Source organism: Dichomitus squalens, assembly GCF_000275845.1.
Source record: "Dichomitus squalens LYAD-421 SS1 unplaced genomic scaffold DICSQscaffold_20, whole genome shotgun sequence".
NCBI lineage: Eukaryota > Fungi > Basidiomycota > Agaricomycetes > Polyporales > Polyporaceae > Dichomitus > Dichomitus squalens.
The window spans coordinates 259,966-277,887 of record NW_006766902.1 but is presented as its reverse complement, the minus strand read 5'-3'; the positions used below and the strand labels follow the sequence as shown (position 1 = coordinate 277,887).

General features: G+C 54.2%; 7 protein-coding genes across 7 annotated transcripts in view; 3 read left to right on the top strand and 4 right to left on the bottom strand.

Moving 5' to 3' along the window:
* Window positions 1–461: 461 nt before the first annotated feature.
* Window positions 462–2,617, top strand: DICSQDRAFT_171135 (WD40 repeat-like protein; the record flags this gene model as incomplete). The annotated part of the gene is made up of 4 exons (XM_007366780.1): window positions 462–533; window positions 619–1,075; window positions 1,736–1,758; window positions 1,796–2,617. 4 exons carry the CDS (start codon window positions 462–464, stop codon window positions 2,615–2,617), a joined length of 1,374 nt encoding a protein of 457 aa, XP_007366842.1.
* Window positions 2,618–2,989: 372 nt separating this feature from the next.
* Window positions 2,990–5,205, bottom strand: DICSQDRAFT_147877 (cytochrome P450; the record flags this gene model as incomplete). Its single annotated transcript, XM_007366779.1, has 10 exons — window positions 2,990–3,182; window positions 3,261–3,513; window positions 3,573–3,747; window positions 3,807–3,920; window positions 3,975–4,101; window positions 4,155–4,251; window positions 4,404–4,487; window positions 4,550–4,715; window positions 4,769–4,897; window positions 5,125–5,205. The coding sequence occupies 10 exons, from the start codon at window positions 5,203–5,205 to the stop codon at window positions 2,990–2,992; spliced, it is 1,419 nt and encodes a 472-aa protein (XP_007366841.1).
* A 291-nt stretch (window positions 5,206–5,496) lies between these two features.
* On the bottom strand, window positions 5,497–6,079 carry DICSQDRAFT_137511 (uncharacterized protein). Its single transcript, XM_007366778.1, has 3 exons — window positions 5,960–6,079; window positions 5,839–5,892; window positions 5,497–5,783 (listed from the first exon to the last, which is right to left on the bottom strand). The coding sequence occupies exons 1-3, from the start codon at window positions 5,976–5,978 to the stop codon at window positions 5,626–5,628; spliced, it is 231 nt and encodes a 76-aa protein (XP_007366840.1). The 5' UTR covers window positions 5,979–6,079; the 3' UTR covers window positions 5,497–5,625.
* A 1,095-nt stretch (window positions 6,080–7,174) lies between these two features.
* DICSQDRAFT_87930 (uncharacterized protein) lies at window positions 7,175–9,377 on the bottom strand. Its single transcript, XM_007366777.1, has 4 exons — window positions 9,141–9,377; window positions 8,655–8,826; window positions 7,439–8,604; window positions 7,175–7,399 (listed from the first exon to the last, which is right to left on the bottom strand). The coding sequence occupies exons 1-4, from the start codon at window positions 9,357–9,359 to the stop codon at window positions 7,289–7,291; spliced, it is 1,668 nt and encodes a 555-aa protein (XP_007366839.1). The 5' UTR covers window positions 9,360–9,377; the 3' UTR covers window positions 7,175–7,288.
* A 666-nt stretch (window positions 9,378–10,043) lies between these two features.
* Window positions 10,044–12,951, top strand: DICSQDRAFT_181339 (uncharacterized protein; the record flags this gene model as incomplete). Its single annotated transcript, XM_007366776.1, has 7 exons — window positions 10,044–10,149; window positions 10,207–10,353; window positions 10,411–11,692; window positions 11,748–12,263; window positions 12,314–12,532; window positions 12,585–12,779; window positions 12,836–12,951. Exons 1-7 carry the CDS (start codon window positions 10,117–10,119, stop codon window positions 12,949–12,951), a joined length of 2,508 nt encoding a protein of 835 aa, XP_007366838.1. The 5' UTR covers window positions 10,044–10,116.
* A 1,004-nt stretch (window positions 12,952–13,955) lies between these two features.
* Window positions 13,956–14,500, bottom strand: DICSQDRAFT_62982 (fungal hydrophobin; the record flags this gene model as incomplete). The annotated part of the gene is made up of 3 exons (XM_007366775.1): window positions 13,956–13,997; window positions 14,076–14,237; window positions 14,297–14,500. The coding sequence occupies 3 exons, from the start codon at window positions 14,498–14,500 to the stop codon at window positions 13,956–13,958; spliced, it is 408 nt and encodes a 135-aa protein (XP_007366837.1).
* Window positions 14,501–16,705: 2,205 nt separating this feature from the next.
* DICSQDRAFT_137508 (uncharacterized protein) overlaps window positions 16,706–17,922 on the top strand; it is a gene marked incomplete at its 3' end in the record, with an annotated part of 3,202 nt that continues 1,985 nt past the window's right edge. Inside the window, exon 1 of the mRNA XM_007366774.1 lies at window positions 16,706–17,889. Within this exon, the coding sequence (XP_007366836.1) occupies window positions 17,421–17,889 (469 nt within the window). The 5' untranslated portion in view covers window positions 16,706–17,420. The remainder of the gene's footprint in view (window positions 17,890–17,922) is intronic.

Here is a 17,922-nt window from a genome sequence, read left to right as displayed (position 1 = left end):
GGAGTAGTACGGATTGTCCTAGACAGTACTAGAAGAGTCCGGAAGCATAGCTATAGTACACGAGCAGAGAGTCCCAAATATGGTAACATACTACATAAGCGACTACAGCTAAGCGCTAGGAGACGCATAGCCTCGTGTAGTCCGGACCGGATAAGTCCAAGTTCAACAGATGGTATACCCCCGTGCAAGGTGGACCACGGTACAAAGCTCAACTATCCTGCTCTCCCACCAAGGATGTCGGGTGCATGGCATATTAGTGGCGGTGTATGCATATGAAGACACTCGAAGACAAACAGCGTGATGGGGGTACCAGAGTCCCTGTTCCGAGTATTTTACGGCGGGTCACGATTAACAGCCGTCTCTGTACGCATTCCAATGAGTACGGCAGGTCCAGGAATTTGGAAAAGAAATACGACTCGGACGACGGACGAGTCTCAACAGACGCCCGTCTGTGACTCCGCATGCTTGCTGGTCTTGGCACAGCTTCCGTGGTCGTGGTCTATCTCGAGCTCACCGTGGCGCTTACCGGCGATGTTCGCCCTCTGAAAACCCTTGTGTTCTGTGGATTATCTGGCGAACTCCCTGCATTCCTCGCCTTCGGTTTCATCTACCGCGCAGTCCCCGGCGCTTCCATGGGAGGTCATCGAAAGGACCATCGACCACTGTTCCGGCGACCACTCCACGCTGCGCACTATCGCTCTCACATGCAGCCAGCTCCATCCTCGTAGCGTCTTTGTCCCCTTAACAGATGTTTACCTCAGAAGCGAAGAACAGATCACGGGGTTCTACAACGCTGTCCGAGCTCAGCCGTACTTTCAGCCTGTCGTGCAATTTCTGTCGTTTCCGTGGCCCGCGGACGATATCTCTCCATTCCCGCTGCTGTCCTTCCTCCCCGGTCTCCGCCATCTCACATTCGATGGCATTACGTCTATCAACACGGACGACATCCAACTCCTGCATGCGACTCCATTCGCAACTGGCCTTCTGAGCCTGACTATCCGCGGTGCTTGGTTCCGAACGTACACCGCCTTCCTTCAATTCCTTTCAGCCTTCCCGAACATCGAAAACCTTACCTGTGAGCGTATATCAATATACTCACGTACTCCTCTGGGGGAAGAGGATCTATCACATCGAGTACAGCTGCGAACGCTGAACGTGAGCGATATCAACATCGAATGTGTTCTTTGGTCCCCCAACACTCTGGGTTTCCTTGCAGATACTTCGAGATATGAGTAATCGGCTTACAGAGCTGCTCTTTTACATAGCTCAACTAGGGACGAACCGTACGCTTGCCATCGGGGAACGTACTCGTTCGTGTCTCATTTCGTCTTCTACTCGAACAACTCATCATTTACTGATAACTCGAATCAGAATCACCGTCTATGCCTCCTCCTCGTCAGACTTCCTTGACATGGTGGATACCAGCTAAAACCTCGAAACTCGAGCATGCCATCCAAGTCTTACGCGGCTCAGAGCAAACGGCGATAAGGGACGTCACTATGGTCGTCTGGGGTCGTGACATCCGCGGTCTATACAGGGAATGTCATCAGCCTGCCAACATGGACCTCTGTGCAACATTGGAGCGTGTCTTGGCTAGGTACCACGACCATCGTGTAATATGGACAATTGCCAGTAGCCCAGTTCTGAATGTCCGGAAGACGATCTCCTGGTCGGACGAGTTCAGCAGGTGCTTCCGTCCACTAAGCGAGAATTGGGCGCTGACCAAAGATATCAGATACTGTGAGTGGCTTTGATTCCGTAAGCAAGCGTTCGACTTAAACATTGGCTTGAGTAGCTGGTCGAATCGGTCACGACTCGGACGTCACCGCACTTGTCTTCTCCTCGGACGGGCGGTGCGACGGCCTCGAGTGACTCCACAATCATCCTCTGGGATACCGGAGATAGGCGTATCTCGCAAGAGTGGTTCGCCTACATCGGAACGGTTTGGGATCTCGCATTCTCGCCAGATGGTCGACACCTCGTGTCCGCAGGTGGAGATGGGAAGGTGGCGATCTGGGATATCAACGTCAGCCCACAACAAGTCGCCACCCTCGAAGGTCACTTGGCTCCTGTGTCAGGCTGCGCGTGGTCTAGCGACAGCGCTTACATTGCAACCCGAGATAGCAGCGACACTGTACGAGTCTGGGATGGACAGACATTCCAGCTGCTGCCTCTTGACCGTGAGGGCGCCATCCACACAACGCATGGGAGGCCTCTGTTCTCTCCTGACGGATGCTGTCTTCTTGTTCAGAATTGGGACACTTGCGGTTTCTGGGACTTTGTATCTGGTGTATACCTCGCACTCGAATTCGAGCCAGATGACGGGGCCATTCAGCCTCTCTGTGCCGCATTCAACACGGAGGTTACGCACGTCGCAGTTGGATATGAGGACGGGACGATTCGTCTTTGGGACATGGCCACCAGGAAGGATCCCCTGCTCTGCAAGGTGCACGGAGGATGGGTCAACAACGTGGTATTCTCCCCGGATGGTCGGCTGCTGCTCTCTGGCATAGTGCGGTCGCTGGAGGGACACAAGTCACAGGTATCGAAGGCGTGCTTCTCCCCGTGCGGAAAGTTTATCGCCTCTGCATCTCTTGACACGACGGTGAGGGTGTAAATAACAAGCGATGGCTCGTGCTTGGCGACGCTGAACGACCATGGTGGCGGTGTCCGGCACGTTTCGTTTACTCCTGATGGGACAATGTTGTGATCTGCCGCAGATAATGGCACTGTCTTGGGTCGTGAATTACACGACGTCATCTCGGACGACATCAGACTCCAGATTAGATAGAGACTTACATCATGTAGACTAATGTCTCCCGTTTGGCTTCGCTAATCATGTGTCTACATCCGACTGTATGCTGATCTTATGCTTGCGATTGTATTGTATCCCATTCCTTCGTGACATACATGTGAACTGAACAGGAGCTCCTCGTACACTGGGACAGGCATTGCCAGCCCTCGCTAGGCTAAAGTCAAGGCTAGGACTTCAAGCTACGGCGCGCTTTCTCAGCTGGATGATTCCATCGATGGGAGGAATGACGGCCAGGGAGACATAGACGTTTGGTGGCCGCTGCGGCTGGGAGCCGTCATTCTTGCTATCCGTGAGTCTCAGGTCGTGATTGAGAATGATATAGGAGAGAACCGCCTTCAATTGATTAGCGGCGAAATGCCGTCCTGGGCTGTTGGATCACAGGATATCGATGACCGACGCCAATCTCTGTCAGCATCGCCTGGGCTATGTGTTAGGACGGACTCACCAGGCGAGCTGGCCATGACCAAACGGGAGGTATTCTGGGGAAGTGCTGGCGAACTGGAGCCTCGCGAGGTGACCCTCGAAGCTGCCGGCTTCGCGCATGCGCGCAAAGCGGAACGGGTCGAAGACGTGCGCGTCGGGGAAATGGGTGTTGTCGTGGTGCGTGGGATGCGCGGCCGCGCCAAGGAGTGTGCCTTTGGGGATGAACGTGCCGTTGGTGAGGACAATGTCTCTCATGGCGACTCGGATCATGGAGGCTGCATGATGCCTAATCTCAACTGCGATTCGAAGCGTAGATTAGGTAAGGAGTGCGTACCGAGAGTGAACCCGTTGTAGCGCTGCGACTCTCGGAGAAGGCTGTCGAGCTTCCACATTCTCCCGAAGGCAGACATAGTCCATCCGTCTGCATCGATGCTAGCCTCGATCTCCTCGCGAAGAGGTGATAGGAGCTCTGGTTGTTCGGCAAGATGATATAGTACGTGGGCGATACTCTGCCGAAACGAGCCAACTTGAGTAGGGGTCCCTATCTCAATAGATGAGAGGTGCATACACTGGAGGAAGTATGGATGGCGGCCAGGTTTAGAAGGAGTAATCTCTCAACGATCTCTACGTCAGTTTCGTGTTTCTCGACGGCTTTGTCGATGATCCACTGCAGGACATCATTCTGCAACACAATCGATTGTTAGACCGGAGACCATTTGGTAACTGAGTGTCTTACTGGCTTGTCAGGCCACTCTATGCCTAGCTCTTGTATAGCCATACGCCGGTCCTGAATGATAGGCCCGAGGTGCTGCAGAGCGCGCTTGGTGGTTTGTCTCACCTTGCTTATGAATGGAGCCACGAGTCTATACCGTGATGTGATGTCAGTATTGTAGAGCAGATGCAATGCTTGACTGACGGTTTTAGGACGTCGGGAAAGAGGAAGAGTGTCGTGCCAGCTTTCACGATCTCCACAGAAAAATGGACAGATATGTCGTTATACTCCTCATTGCGACCTGCGATTAGGCACTCCTGAATTAGTTGTTCCAGCGAACTAACCACAACTTGAAGAGCACTTCGCTTAGCACGCCGTGAAAGAATTGAGTACGGTTTGATAACCACCCAACCCTAGCTCGACGTCTCGTAGGGATTTCGAAGCCATACCTACATAAGGGTAACCCGACGAACGCCCGGTTACTTACACGGGCAATGATCTTCAAGGAAGCGGCAACAACATTGAAATCGGTCCATTCTAGGGACGTTCGTCAGAGGACGGTACGCGACAGATGATCTTTCGATACTGGCAACACTTACGATCCTCCGTGGTGGGAAAATATTTCTGTACTGTTGGAACGACTTCGTCGATCAAGCCTAGCGTCATGATCGGAAGCAGGCGATTCTGGAGCTTCTCCTTCACGACGACAATATGATATGGGTCCTCTTGTATCTTCTGACCAACAGTATATTTGTACTGTAGTAACTGTCCGGATGTTCAGCAGTGGACACAGCACGTAGAAGGGCTATGCGACGCACAGTTTGGACGGCCTCGGTAAAGGACAGCTCGTCTTCGGGTCGTCTTCTGATGTCTTCTATCATCTTGGGACCTGAGATGATGACCATCCACCGATCGAGCAATGCGACCTTGAATGCAGAGCCATAGTACTAAGGAGTATAGCGCAGAGATCCAATATCACGTTAAGAGGGAAAGAGAGAGTAATGTACCAGTTTATAACCTTCTTGGAGTGTCTACCTTCCACGACGGATAAAGGCAATCCCAGTGAGGTATGACAACACAGTTGTTGAGAAGTACCCGACCGTGGGGATTTCATTCAGCTTGGGGTGATCCGTTCAGCCTCGTCCTACATTGTCTACATGCATGAAACACTCACTGGATTAATGTTACACCGGAAAACGACGACTCCAAGAAGTATACCTGCGCAAACAAAAGCACAGGCCTGACCTTGATCCATCGCCTCTGGAAGAATAGGATGGGAGGACACTGTGCACGACTGGATGTGAAAGCGCTGGATAGGAAAGTAGATACCTCGAAGCTATATATCTAGAACAGGACGCGACTACGCAGGGCATTCGAGTCATGGCCGATTGGTCTGACCACCATGAAAATCACCAAAGCCAATCTCAGGCACTCTACTGCCGACAAAGGCCTATTGTGACTTGAGCAGGAGGATGAAATCACCTTCCCCGTTAGATGTCTAGATTGATCCCCGACAGAGGGGCAGCGAAAGTTTGTGTGACAGCTATTCAACGCTCCCGATCGACCCAGGCCTGATGAGCGACTGATCGGGTGATATGTGGGTAATGCGCCCATAATTATCTGCGCCTGACTAGCATCAGTGAAAAAGATAGGACCAAAAGACGTCAAATCGTCGCTAGCGGGGAAGTGCCTGAGCCACGCGTTCAATCCACGGAATGTTGGTATGGAAGCATAGATTCCGACGTCTCACTGGTCTTGGTGCAAGCCGCGACGACGTGCTAGCATATAATGTCGGATGATCGCATGAATACAGTGCTGCGATGCTGGCATCGTCTGTAAATAACACGCTATGTTCGTCAACTTGGGGACGATCAAACTGAGATCATACCGACACTACTGCATGGATACAGTGTGACCTCGTGCGAGCGCACCGCTTGTATTACTGCGACAGACACCGAAGCCGTCAATGGGTTTCGCAAGGCCACTTGGATGACTTTGGCATGACGCACCTCTGAGATCGCGACGCATTGACGTCGAGGATTTGAGACATCATTCTGCAGCGCCGAGATAGGGGTTCCAGACTTTAGTTGACACTAACGGGCTCCATCGAAGTCATATAAACAGCTGCTCAGCGTCAATGGGATAGATGTACTGTGCTTCCGAACCTTAGTGACGGCGACAGGTGGCATCCTTCTCAAGCGCCATCGCCGCCCAGGGCATTTTGGGGTCGAAACCGCGACGTGCGTGTCATGACGCAGACCCCTGGTGTGGTTGAGCACGTTGAGTGCTTGCGATGAGTCTGCCTACTTGATGCCCAGTCGATTGAGCGCTGAAGCTGAAGACGAGGGCGTTGGCCGGAGTAAAGAAAATATGGGGGGCACAGCCACAGACATCGTGTCTCTATCGCGGCAGATTCTCGTTGCAAAACCAAGTTATCCTTCCCACCGATTGATGACCCAGCTACGACACAAACCGCTTTGGGATACACTTTTATAGTCTGTATCAACTACTCTTGAAAGGTAAATCCCGGTCAACCTACTTTACTCTACGTACAACTACTGATATTGAAGGACGAGCCTGAACACCAGTACATCGAGTCGGAGCTCGTACGGCGCTCAGGCGACAGAGAATTTGACAGTTGTGCTGCACGCCGAGAGATGTGAATAAGGGTACGATCCGACCTGATAGAGTAGTAGCGTAGAAGAGTAGTCTTTCTGAGATTCATAGATAGCGATTAGGTTAGCTTTGAGGAGGAATCTTGTGGGTCTACGTTGGGAGAGGATGTGATGAGGGAGATAGCGCACGGATGGAAAGGTGTGATGGCGGGAGGTGTGATGAAGAGGGGCGGAGGGAGATGAGAGAGCAGGAAGCTTGGCGCGGTGCGCGTATCATGATGCGGCCAGGAGAGTCGGCGGCCGCAGTCCGAGTCTGGTTGGCAGCGCGCGCGGCGAGCATCTTTCCCATTGGGTTTGACAGGGAACTCGTACTGCCCAGTCATAGAGTAGACGTTCAAGAATCCGGGGACTTTGGAGAGTATGCCTCAGGAAAGGAGACCGTCTACGTGCCTCCTCAGATTGGGATCCCCCGGCACGAAGCTGAGCCCTGGACGGGTGATCCTCTCCGCGCCGCCGCCTGGGCGTTGTGTAGTACGAGGACCTCGTGTCGGAGAAGGTACTATCCAGGCGCAATGCTCTATGGGAGCGCGACGTTAAGAGGAAGGACAACGACAGCCCAAGCGCTATCCGTCTATAGTATGAATACAGTATACATCGCAAGGATAAGAAATCCAGCAGAATAACAGTATAACGATACCACACAAGCCAATCCCCCTTCGTCTCTCAAACATCAAACCGTCTGATCTCGACCCCGCTACCACACGAACTTACTATCCGTCTATCATCGAATACAACCGCACCCCTTGCCCCGCGAGCTAAGCGCATCCTCACTCTCTCCCACGCATCCGCCCTCGCATCGTCATCTTCGTCAACCCCAGCCTCCGTGACGCCTGCGCTGACTTCGGTTCCGGTGCCGCCCTCGAGGTCCCACACCCAGATGCTCCCGTTGACACCCAGGCTCACACAGCGCCCGTCGGACAGAGCGAGCGTGGACACGGGTCCGATCTGACCGTGGAGTGTCCGCACGAACGTCAGCTTGGGTGAGGACGAGCTCGATGCGGACGAAGGCAGATGCAAGCGGTAGAGCTGCAGCCCCGACGCGGTGTACATGCTCGAGGATGTGTATGCCGTCCCCGATGACGACGGTGACGATGGGCCTGACGACGAGGAAGGTTGTGAGGGAGCGGGCTGGCCGGCGCTGCTGTCGGGCAGGACACCGGGGAGTTTCTGTCCGGGGGCTAGGACGACCCACTTGCCGTCCGTCTGCGTGTCCGCGACGCGCGCGACCTTGCGGCCCCACTGCTCGCGCACAGTGCGCATCTTGTTCTCATCAACCCACCCGGGTGGTACGTCGATCGCGCGCGTCGTGCGCGTATTTGTCACGACCATGCTCTCGGTTTCGGAATTGGAGATGATGAGCTCCGTCGCGCCAACGGTCCAGTGCGCGGGGTACACAGGGATCGCGTACGCGAGGATGAGTTTATATGTAGTCGGGGAGAGACAGGAGAGAACAGGGGAGCTGGGAGGATAAGACGTGAATGAGGAAAGGGTTTGTGTATGGGAGACGGTGTCATGACCGATGTGGTAGAGTGAGAGGCGAAAGGATTCTGAGAGCGTCACGAGGAGCGGATGGTGGTAGACGGCTTGGACGATAGGCGCCGTGCGAGAGCTCCTGCTTGAGGGGTGGTAGGTGAGCAGCCGCGAGGAGGCGGACGGGGTCTGATGGTCGATGGAGAAAAGCGTAAATTCGCCTGTTGACAAAAAGCATGCGAGCCGTCCGTGATGAGCAGAGGCGGGCGGAGACTGATCCATTGCTAGAGCAGTGATGCGCGCTGTGTTCGAGCGAGAGGAGGGACATGGAAGTGTACACGGTGTATGTGCAGGACAAGAGAGCCAAAGTGAGGCTACTGAGCTAGGTCTTGATGATGCAGCGATAGCAACGTTGCCAGTGAGGAGTAGACGAGTCTCGTCGGGCTCTGCAGCTTGAGTGAGAAGACCAGCCGAAGGACCCACGTCAAATTGTTCGACGGTGCAGCGGCCTGGTATGCGTTAAAGTATTGCACTGAGAATAGAACGGAGCTGCACGCACCTGTCCTCCAGTTCGAACTGATGCGGAACATCCACTTCCAATCCCTCACGTCCTCGGCCTTCGCTCTTCCAGGTAAGGATTTCACTTCCCTCCCGTCTCCTCGGCCGATGAATCCTCTTGCGCCTCTAAGACGCATTCTGCCATATTCGTTGATGTATAACGTCTTCCACAACTAATTGCACGAGTATTCAGCGACTGCTTGAATAACAGGGGGAGGACATGAACGTAGCGATTTCGACTTCGATTCCGCACCGATCCAGGGAGTGATTACACGTCGCTCTTGAGTTTGTCGCATGTGTCGAGCGGCTGAATATCAGTTTCACCTCGTGCCAGGCCATGAGGGGAAACCGATATTCTGAGAGTCGCTGCAGTCACCCCTTCGCAGGCGCTCTGAGCTCTGGGAATGGTCTGGAATCATTCCCTCGAATCGGTGCGGAGTCGCTACTGTGTTCCCCTCTGATGACCACGAAGAATCAAATATTGTACCTGATTGTCGAGCGAGAGACGCGACCAGTTGCGGTTTGTACGCTGTACGTTGCATAGGTCTGTGTGTGAAAGATAGGAGAAGATGAAGAGGATGAGCTCGTCAAAAAGCTCGTCGAATATTGACTGAGGTTGGGGATCTTGGGTCCTGCCGTCTGCACCGATGGTGTGCAGGCGCTTCGATGGCGGCAGGGATGCTGGAGACAACGAGTGCTTAGACATTTTGTCGCCTGAGTGTCGACGACGATGGTGATACGAAGAGAGCACTAGTACTAAGCATTGTACTGAGCAGCGGAGGCCTGCTTCTTGTACCAGGCCCCGTCGGGCGGGGGCGGCAAGTCCCCCGGGATTTGTCACCCCGGGGCTGCCGAAACGGACCGGACACTACCAAATCAGTGATGGCCCCGGTTTGACCTGTTCCTGCAACGGTGCTGTTCGATGTCAGGGTGTCCATTCGTATCTCCTTTCACTCACTTTCATCGTGAAAATCCTCTCATCATGTTTCCCTTCCATAGCTTGTGAAGTTGAACAAGTAGTGTTCCAGGTGGATGGAGACCAGCTTCAATACATCCGAGGGCGCAACCTCTACGCCAAAGGAGGAGACCAGTCGTCGGGCCACAGAATCCGAAGTAACCGGCCCTCCAATGGGCATCCATTCACATTCCCAGGCCACAAGCTTCGTCGCCCATGAAGTCAACACTACTTTCATATAGCACCTAGCCGATGCTATGTACATGCTGTGTACGTCATTCACACAGCCATTCCCTGCGTCAAACCTGTGCTGTAGGTACCGCTGTGGTACCCGAATTCTGGTCCAGGTCACACATTGCTTCGTTATGTACTGGTATCGCTTAATACATCCGATCCCTTTCTATTGCTAACACTGTCTGGATCCTCTCCTGAAGTACTACTGCAGTCCTAGTGATATCGAAACACTCCCAGTTCAACGCCACGCCCTGCTGATTACTGAAGTAGCATCATGCCGGCCCCAGGCCCTCGTACACAAGCAAGAGTACGTCTTCCCAGGATCCTATCTGACTTTCTAATCACCTCGCCTTTTGAAACGCAGTCTCCATGGAACTCAGTAGTGTCCGGCTGGATCTCCACCACTGAACAGCGGGAAGATGCGTGGAAATTCTGCGCAAGTGCCGTCGAGCGCCATTACGAAGAGCGCCTGAAACGGTGGAACGCTGAACTTGATATGCTCCTTGTCTTCGTAAGTTGGGTCATTCCCCGCAGCCGAATACACGGATTCACTGGTCTCCATGTACAGGCAGGACTTTTCTCGACAGCTTTGACGGCTTTCATCGTCCAATCCTACCCTCTCCTACAACCGGACAACACCGACACTGTAGTGTTAGCCCTAGCCCAGATATCGAATCAGTTGCAAGGCCTTTCGGTCTCCCCTCCAGTCGTCAACTCTACTCAGCGCTCAGTATTCTCGCCTGAGGGCGTCCCCTTCAAGGCACCTGACTACGCTATCTGGGTAAATGGCCTCTGGTTCTCGTCGCTGATATGCACTCTGGCCGCATCCTCCGTTGCTGTCCTTGTCAAGCAATGGTTACACCAGTATAGCCAGAGCTTGTCGGGCATGTCTCCCGACATCGCCCGTCTCAGGCAGTACCGCTACGACAGCTTGAACAGATGGCAGGTGCCAGAGATCATCGCCGCGCTACCCATACTCCTACAGCTCGCTCTGGCGCTCTTCCTCGCCGGGTTAATCGTCCTCCTGTGGAACCTACACCCGTCCGTCGCTATCTCGGCTACAGTTCTCAGCAGCATCGTGGCAATCTTTATCATCGTGACGACTCTTCTGCCGATCTTCTATAACGACTGCTGCTACCAGTCGCCGCAAGCCCTCGTATTCTTCTTCCTTGCTCAAGGCCTTGTACATTCCGCATTGAAGATCGTTCGGGCCATTGAGCGGCGGGCTCAAGAGGCTGCGCTCGAAGTGACCTCCAGAACCTCCCGCAAGTACGTCGTGCTCGCACACACGCGCGACGCGGCTCGCGTCGTTCTGAAGCGCCTCGGTGCATGGGGCAGCTTCCGCACCTGGCACGCGCGCGAGAAGCCGAACGTAGAGGAGCGACACGCCGAACTGGAACAATCGCTCGCGCTTACCGCCTACTACGTCACGCTCAATGACTCTATGATTACCACGGCAATCATCCCATGTCTTGCCGGAATGGACGCACTGTCTGCGCGCATGTCGGTCCGTTACGGGAACCTGGTGCGCGACGTCACCGCTGGGTTGCCCAGGGGAGAATGGAGGGCGTGGAGACCTTTGATGCCCTTCGTCCTCACCGTCTTCTCGCTAATCACAAGGGATCCGAGCAAGGGTGTAGTCAAGAAGGTACTGCAGGTCATGCCGCGAAGTGGCGCGCAGTCGTCGGCGAGGACAAAGTTGGGAATGCTTTACTTGCTCGCCATGTCACAGCTGGTCTCTCGCCGCATTGCTGCAAGGGTTGCATTCCACAACATGCTGGTATACTTGCAGAGCGGTCGTATCGATATTGAGCGCAGTGCAGAACCGGGAGCGACTGTGCTTGATGATGGTGAGCGGAGTATTGTTGTCTCAACATACGTCTTAGCTTACGCATAAGTTCATAGTCGAAGCTGTCTTCCCGACGACGGATGCGGAACTGGAAGAGCTCGTCAACTTTGACAAGCTCGAGTCCGTCAGCTACTACCTCACGGGGATCGAGTATATCATCAAATATCTCTTGAAACACCGCGTCAAGCTCGAACAAGATGGTTCACCCGTTCCTGATCGCATCCTTGCGCTAGTAGATCGCTTCCGTCTCTTGTTACGCTCTCCGGTGTGGACAACCCAGAGGTCTCGTCAAGGAGTCGTCCTGCAGGCTCTCCGCTACTCTCAACTCCTTCCGCTTATGAAGCAACTGAAGCACGAGAAGCACATTCCGGAGATATCTGGAGATGAGATGCTGCACGATCTGAAGGAGGCCTTCGGCGTCCTTGAGTGTCTCAGGGCCTCAAATGTCGATATAGAGCAAATGGCGAACCAAGACGCTCGGTTAGCGCTTTCACTAATTCAGAAGTCGCTTGACGACTTCGAACGGGAACTGCGAGGAGGGGCCCGGGGTTCGGATTCAGGCACAGAGCCATGTGAGCTTGCAGTCTTTGAGGATGGACTATACTAACACCTTCTGTTCTAGCATCCACATCTGAGCTTCGCTCGAACATTGTTAAAGTTTCGGAGCAGACGACTGTTAAAGACAAACAGACTACGAAGACCTCCACGGAAAGTTCAGGAACTCAAGTCGATTTGCCAGACATTGCAGTTACGTCACCGAGTAATGACTCTACCTGGAATGAAGAACCATCCAGAACGATGGAGCCTTGGCTGGATTCCCTCTTGGATACTATTGATCCCGGTCAGTCCCATTCTTGATGTCATGTGGACAGCACTCTTCTGAACTACAGCAGAATTATCGTTCTTCGAGGAAGACCAGGCTTCAACAGCTTGTATGGTCGATGAGTTCCCAGACACACCTTTGGCCGACCCCAATATTTCGCTTTGGCTCTCTCAGACGGCACCAATCCCCCAAACCAGACGGCATGATAGCAGGCCCGATAGCTTGACCGCCACCGGACAGCACATTTTCAGGCTGCGCGCCGCTAGTGAGCCGCAATATGCCCCATACGAACATAGAGATCATCTAACGTTTTCGTCACAGGTCGGTATCTTGCCTTACCCAGTCCCAAGCCGTATCCAGGGATCCTTCCTCCTGAGCCTCCTCGGTCCTCTCCGACGAGTGCGGTCCCAACTACGGAAGTGGACATAGGAGACTAGGCAATACCCTGAATTGCGAACAGTGATCTTCGTTGAGGGCAATCAGTGCATCCGTCACACGTGGCCTGGAGCTCCAGGCCTTTCCTATGCTGAATCCGGATTACCGGACGACTCGGACTCGGGACGCATATAGGGATATCATAGTCACGTCGCTAGAGGAACACGGCAATCACGGTTCATCGAAAAGTGATACGTACCATTGGCCTGAGGGAATAGGTGGTCCGTCCTTGGCAATCTGCGACCAGCACATGCTTGGTGCACTGCGCATGGCCCCCGCGGGGCCCGAGACGGCCCTGTACGGTCGCTCTATAATTTCATGCCAGGGTACAGTGGCATTCTAACTTCACCGTCACCTACCTACCATACCAGCGGGGTATCTATTACATACGAGATCTCTCTAGGACCGCGTCTCCGCCTGTAGCTTTTGCGTATCCCGCTTCGCATGCCACCAACTGCCCGTGTATATGGATATGGATACGATACTGACGGACATGATGCCCCTGCTCTTGTCGGCTTAGATCGTCCCCATCAACGGACATTGAAGTCGAGGCGAATGCAGTGGCCGGCGATACAGGCTCCCGCTTGTAAGATGAAGTAACCTGATGGAAATGGCAGCTTTTGATTCGACTCATACTGATCACAGAACCTATCTATCACGCTGGACAAAGCCGTATGCCTGTCCTAAACGGCGTACCTCTACAATTGTAGAACGTCTATGAACAGATGCTTGTGTCATATTCAACATGGGTTGACCTTGATTCATCTGTTCGTTGCCCGCATCGTTGTTTATGCGAAAGCATTCTCGAAGCAAGCTGTTTCCTGTTCCAATTTGCATAAGGACCGTAATGTATCTCGTTCCGACAGCCCGGACCACATTTGGAACGCAATTCTGAACTCCTCGGGTCCAGACGCACGGTACTCGTATATAGACCGGGCGAAGAACCAACACCGAATGTCAAGCGGCAGCAGATTTGTGCGACATCCGCACTCCGACGCTTCCATTTTCACAAAATGATGAGCATGCAGCCGATAGAAAACAGGCCGCCCTGTCGAGCAAAAAAAGGAAGGTCAGTTTAACCTTCAGATCGCTCGTTCTGCCGAAAGGAGAGATTGCGACTGCTTACGACGTTGTTGTTCTGGCAGCAGACTACGTTGAAAGAGCAACCCGTGCCCGAGCCATCGTCGTCGACGCTCATAGGGGAGCATCCGAGGCCAAGCATGGACTCGGCACCCTCAACGACGATGCCAAGCAGGCCGAGGATGCCACTGAAGGGGGGTTCGTTAGCCTGTGGGACAAAATTTCAGTCAGTGCTTGTGCTGGCGCTGACAGAGGAATGCCCAGTACCGAGCCCACGGTGTTGCAGCATTGGACGGGGCCTGTGCTGCAAGTGTCGCCGCTAGTGGGGGTGGGAGCGGGAGCAGAGACAGTGACGGTGACAGTCGCGGTCGCGGTCGTAGATACCGGAGGGGTGTTGTTCCATGGTTTGGCGGCAGCAGGGACCGACAGAGGAAGAAGGAAGCAGAAAGCGACGACGGCACGAGAGAACATTTTGGCGATGCTAAGTTGTACTTGTGGAGAGACTGCTGATGTAGTTCCGAGGGAGTGCTCGAACTGAGGAGTTGCGATGTTGCCAACGACGCCTTTATACCTGCGAGAGCTCAGAGGCAAGGAGCCCTACCCCCGGTCTCCAAATGCCGAAACATCATACCAGCATCATCAGAGCGAGCGCGGACATGCACGAGAGATGCGCCGTCTAACCCCCGTCTGAAACTGACCAGACATCACCATCGCATCATATACAACCTCCTGGAGTAGAGCGAGCACGTACGAGCAAGAGAGTCCTGACAGAGATGACGTCCCTGTCTTCCGTGAAATTGACAGCCATGGAAAAGAACGCGGAGGGCTCCGACAACCAGGTCCAAGCTGGGCGCGCCAGTCAATGTTATTCGGTCTGGCAACTTCTCTGTCGAGCCTTCTTGATGGCCTAAATTTAACCAGGCGGCATGCAAAGCATTGCTGATATAAAGACTTGACCATCGGCCCATCTTCGGGAGCCACAGAATAGAGGGCCGGAGGCTCCGAGCTTGAAGGCCATTCTTGCGATGGCGCTGTGACCGGGCTTAGCTATGTAGGGAACCCTCAAATAGAAGCCAATTGGTTAGTTGTGGATATATGTTGAATGGAACATCAACATGTATATTAAGTGCTAGCGCAGCCTTGGAGACAACTGTCGGTTAACAATGGGGCGGGAGATATTGCCGCAAGACGTACTAACCCCGGAAATCCAATTGGTTCACGAGCTGCGGGAGGTTGCATGACATTCGTTTGGAGGCTGGAGGCCCAGATCGCGAGAAACTGGCTGGCACCGAGAACAGCCTTCGATGGCAGGAATGATCAGAGGTTGCCTGTGCCTTTGGCAGCACGGTGGAGGTTGACGTTGACGTTGACATTGAGTAGAAGGAGCGGCCGATTCCGAGACTCCGACGGCCAGGTGACTATTTCGTGTGACCGGCCCTCTCCGAGTCTACTGCGTGATACTGCCAGTACTTGGGCTATCCATCATCTTAACTGTTCTCAAGTATCATCGACATCACCCCAATGACTTGATATGACTACGGAGAAAGAAAGGGAGCTGCGACACCATAAAAGGAGATGGACGGGTTACGGACATAGCGAATAGGGAGGTCGAATGAGTTCATTACTGACCTGTTCACTCAAGTGGGGACGTGGGATGCGGGCAGCGGGCAGCGGAAAGCGAGCGGTCATGTTCCAGTGGTACAGTAGGAGAGATACAAACGTCAAGTAACGTGGATGTAGAAGAGCGTAGACTACTCTAACGCAACGATTCAGTGCAGAACACAAGGTATTCCACCTTGACAGTGTCCGCAAGGCTTCCTGCTACTGCTGAACATGACGACTGCATATGAGCCATAGGATTGCAGAGAGAAAATGGCTGCAAGGTGGATTATGGGTGCCGTCGACGTCCACTGGCAAGGCATGCCAGGATGGTCGATGGTTTCATCAGACGCTCAGAAGTGGCCCCCAGACCGGACTTTCGGACAGTACTTACCGTCCCCGGGCCACGGAAACGACAGAAATTGCACGACAGGCCGAAAGTACGGCTGAGCTTGGAGAGCGTCGTAGGACGTCTTGAGCTTTTCCTCACTTCTGGGGTGAACATTTGTGAAGAGGACAAAGACGCTACGAGGACGGAGCTAGCTGCATGTGAGAGCCGCGATAGTGCGCAGCGTGGTGGGGTCGCCGGAACAGTGATCGATGGTCCTTTCGACGACCTCCCATGGAAGCGCCAGAGACTGCGCGGTGGATGAGACCGAAGGCGAGGAATGCAGGGAGTTCGCCAGGTAATCCGTAGAAGACAAGGATTGTCAGAGATCGAATATCGCCGGTGGGTGTCACGGTGAGTTCGAGTTAGACCACGACCATGGAAGCTGTGCCAAGACCAGCAATCATGCAGACCGTGGGCGTCAAATGGGACTCTTCCCTTTCAAATTCCCGGACCTCCCATACTCATTGGAATGCGTACAGAGACGGCTGGTCATCGTAGCCCGCCGGAAAGTACGGAATAGGGACTCTGGTACCCCCGGGCCCATCCCGCTGTTTGTCTTCAAGTTGGAGCGTCGTCATATGCATACACCACCACTGCTTACATGAAGCCGAGATCCCTAGGCTAGTAGGAGAGCGCAATATCTGAGCGGCGAGAAGTGTCCAAAGCACACGGACTGTGAGATAGTAGAAAGGCTTCCGTAGAAGTTCTGGATTGTGTTACTAGCGATGATCACGTGGGCTTTCAGGATTGTCAAAGGAACAAAAGTAGCCAAATGACGCTCGTGCCACTCGATCGCAGAGCCCACTCAAAGACTCCCCTAGCAGCCCAATGTCATGATCCATCGTCTTGTCTGCCCTGAGGCAAGAGGTTGCTTCCCCACTACATCTGTCCGGCGATTTTGGACCGGTCCTTGCTCGTCGCTCAATTGTCTTTTACTCATCTCTCATCCTCGCGGATCATATATAACATGTACACCATCCAACTACCTACCCTCGGCTTCATCCCACCTTCAGCCCTCTTCCCTTCGAGCATCTAATCTTCTGTCGGTTAGCCGCTGGTTCCGGCTCCGACAACCCATCTGACAGCCAAGGTCAACTAAGGACATAGGCCACAAAGCGGCACCATAGTCTGTGGCCCGGAGCTTCGAACAAAGGACACGAGGCACTCCGTTCGCTTTGGCTTTCCTTTAGCGCCTACAGGCTTGCAGCTATAAGTGAGTACGGCCGCACATACTGTACCATTACTCTCCCCCAACCCACCGGGCTCGCAAGTCTTCATCCCAGCATACCCCACATCGTACGCGCAGCTCGCGACGATATCCCCTATTCCTATACCCACCGCGAATTCCATACCCACTTCTCCCATACCCACTTCGATCATACCCCGTCCGAATCCGCACTGATGTCGCGCGCAACCCACACCGCATCTGCCCCAGTCTCCGGCTCCGTCGCGCGCACGGGCCGCTCGTACGACGCGTATCGCGTCCCCCGAGAGCTCGCCCCGGGATTCATGGACAACGGCACCATCTCCGCCAACCACCCGATCGTCCAACAGTTCGTCGCCTTCGCCGCCCGCAAGCTCCTCGCCGCAGAAGCCCTCGACGCCGCGACTGGACACGCTGCTATCGCCGATCGACACAGAAGCCCCAAACACCCCGAGGTCACTCTCTGGCGACTCGAGGAGGGCGGCGTCGCGTGCGTAGGGGACGTCGAGGATGCGCTGGGCGCTCCGGTGCCGGCCCGTCTGGCGGAGGCGATCTTCGCGTTGGCCGCGTTGGCCGTGTACGCGTTCCCGATGCGTCCAGCGCATTGGGCGTTCTGGGCGGAGAATAGCCAGAAGCGGGTTTCAGGGTTGATTCACGGGGTCGTATGTGAGTGTTCTGATTGTGTGTGGTCGACAGGAA